This window comes from Formica exsecta, unplaced genomic scaffold (genome assembly GCF_003651465.1).
Source record: "Formica exsecta isolate Colony F162 unplaced genomic scaffold, ASM365146v1 scaffold826, whole genome shotgun sequence".
Classification (NCBI taxonomy): domain Eukaryota; kingdom Metazoa; phylum Arthropoda; class Insecta; order Hymenoptera; family Formicidae; genus Formica; species Formica exsecta.
In genome coordinates this window covers 597,859-599,638 of record NW_021853596.1, presented here as the reverse complement: position 1 = coordinate 599,638, position 1,780 = coordinate 597,859, and the positions used below count along the sequence as shown (strand labels likewise).

General features: G+C 45.1%; 2 protein-coding genes across 4 annotated transcripts in view; one reads left to right on the top strand and one right to left on the bottom strand.

Moving 5' to 3' along the window:
- Positions 1-1,174, bottom strand: part of LOC115244584 (heat shock 70 kDa protein 4L) — an 8,829-nt gene extending 7,655 nt beyond the window's left edge. The window contains exon 1 of one of the 2 annotated variants that reach the window (XM_029822337.1): positions 857-1,174. In XM_029822337.1, the coding sequence (XP_029678197.1) occupies positions 857-972 (116 nt within the window). In that variant the 5' untranslated portion in view covers positions 973-1,174. The remainder of the gene's footprint in view (positions 1-856) is intronic. The other variant, XM_029822339.1, reaches the window with a different exon arrangement.
- A 150-nt stretch (positions 1,175-1,324) lies between these two features.
- LOC115244585 (caseinolytic peptidase B protein homolog) overlaps positions 1,325-1,780 on the top strand; it is a 6,047-nt gene continuing 5,591 nt past the window's right edge. Inside the window, exon 1 of one of the 2 annotated variants that reach the window (XM_029822341.1) lies at positions 1,325-1,462. The gene's annotated coding sequence lies outside the window, so the exon portion shown is untranslated. Of the gene's footprint in view, positions 1,642-1,780 lie in introns of both variants that reach the window. The other variant, XM_029822340.1, reaches the window with a different exon arrangement.

Here is a 1,780-nt window from a genome sequence, read left to right as displayed (position 1 = left end):
TATATATATGTATATGTGTGTAATGCAATTAATCTTTAATGAAGCAATTACACGTCGGTTGTCAGCGATTGCGGCTAAGGATAAATATAAGCGCATTGACAACTCCCAAAGAGAAGCAAAGAAATGCGCCGCGAGTGAAGCGGGACTTTTTGGGATGCTCCGAAAACACGTGAACGGACACACACACACACACACATGCATATGTAACATCGTATAGTGTGTATAGTATACTCTGGTAATGAGATGCCTGTAAATGGTAATGCGATCTAGAGGACGATAATTTGCGCGCGCGTTATCCGCGCAAATGTGTGTGAACTACTATATATCACGCTGTTATTTTCCATTAGAAAATTTCCCGGAATCCCGCATCGCGGAGTTACGAGATCAATTACGAGCGTAATTTCGAGGTCCGATGTGATCCCGGCGCACGTGAGATTAATATGATCGTGTGCCTTTTTGTCTCGCACGTACACATAGACACGAAACTCGATGCCGGTCGTAGTGTTTCTTTTTTTTCGCAGCCTGAAAACATTACGAAAGTTTTTCCATTCGGTGCGTGAATGTCTAAAACCGCAAATTAGAATTGAACAACGTCGCGAATTATATATAGGAGCGGAAATGAGAAAAAATTCTTTTTCTAAATTGTATCTCAAAATATAGACAGACAGAGGAAGAAAGAAAGATAGAGAGAGAGAGAGAGAGAGAGAGAGAGAAAGAATTAGTTGAGTTTTTTGCAGCATAAGAAATCGCAGTGGCCAAGGTCGCGACGGGAGACCGGCGGACAATACCGGTATCCTTGTCGAGAGCGTGACCGCGAGCATCTCGCGGGGGAGGTGGGTAGCGGTGACTGACTCACGGTGTGCTACGAAGACTGTAATCGTTCGCTATAGTCTCGATGCCACCGGCGCGCGCCACGGCCACATAACAGCTCTCGTTCCCGAAGTCGATCCCGATCACGGACATCGCAGCCATGGCTGTTTGCGGGAAGCCTTAAAATCGACACTTCCTCTGTGACACACAAGAAAGACTCCCGGTCGGTAGCGCGTCCTCGCCGAGGAAAGATTCTTTCGCGGCACCAAACGGGCACAAAACGCCGATTCACCAATTGGTCGTCTCGCACGACACAACACGACGAGAAGTGAGCTCCGATGTGTGTATGATACACTGGGCTCGCGCGCGCTCGATGCTTCGAAGGAAATTGCAATGCTCTCTCTCTCCGCCGCACAAGTATGGTATACCGACTTCTCCCGAGTCAGCTTCAAAACTGGCCAATCATGACTGTGCACGAAAGTGCGGCGATTGGTGCGCCGCGAACGTCTGGAATATTCTGGAAAGTGCGGAGATTGGTGGAATCGTCGGGCGCGACGTTTCTCGAAAAATCGAACCATCGACCGCCGTGGTTCGCGCCTCGCGCTACGAACGACGAGTAATTTGCCACGCGATCAAGATAAGGTTCGACGAGGTACGAAATTATTTCTACTCGTGACGCGATCGAAGTGCGATTATTTGAATTTGAACGCGGATAGCGATAGTTCGTAGATTCTTCGATGTCGCGCAATATGGCGGCTGTAGATATCGAGAAGGATTTTCGGAATTGTATATTTTCGAATTGTAGCAAAGTTTGTAAACAATTTCCCACAGGTAGATATATTATTTTAATATATATTTTAAAAACAAGGAAAATATGTACGAGCTATAATATATATTAATTGTCTAATGTGATATATATATATATATATATATATATCACATTAGATTATAAATATAAGATATTATACAT